Below are 250 nucleotides of genomic sequence, written 5' to 3' on the forward strand. Positions count from 1 at the left end.
CATATTTGCAGTCTCAGCCCTGGTGGAAGATCCAGCTCTTTGTGTGGGAACCGGTTCTCTTTGGGACGTGGGACGGCGTCTTCACTTCCTGCATGATCAATATTTTTGGGGTGGTTTTATTTCTCCGCACCGGCTGGCTGGTGGTGAGTGTGGCCCCCCAAGGTCGGCCGTGACCGGTGTTCTGCCTGACGTCACACTGCTGATCAAACATATTTATTGATGATGATAATTTTGCTGTGATAATGTACCG

General features: G+C 50.8%; 1 protein-coding gene across 1 annotated transcript in view; it reads left to right on the forward strand.

The window, feature by feature from the left end:
- Positions 1–5: 5 nt before the first annotated feature.
- SLC12A8 (solute carrier family 12 member 8) overlaps positions 6–250 on the forward strand; it is a gene marked incomplete at its 5' end in the record, with an annotated part of 23,793 nt that continues 23,548 nt past the window's right edge. The window contains one exon of the mRNA XM_018575421.1: positions 6–143. Coding sequence (XP_018430923.1) covers positions 6–143 — 138 coding nt within the window. The remainder of the gene's footprint in view (positions 144–250) is intronic.

The sequence above is a fragment of the Nanorana parkeri genome, unplaced genomic scaffold (genome assembly GCF_000935625.1).
Source record: "Nanorana parkeri isolate BGI_ZX_2015 unplaced genomic scaffold, ASM93562v1 scaffold3908, whole genome shotgun sequence".
NCBI lineage: Eukaryota > Metazoa > Chordata > Amphibia > Anura > Dicroglossidae > Nanorana > Nanorana parkeri.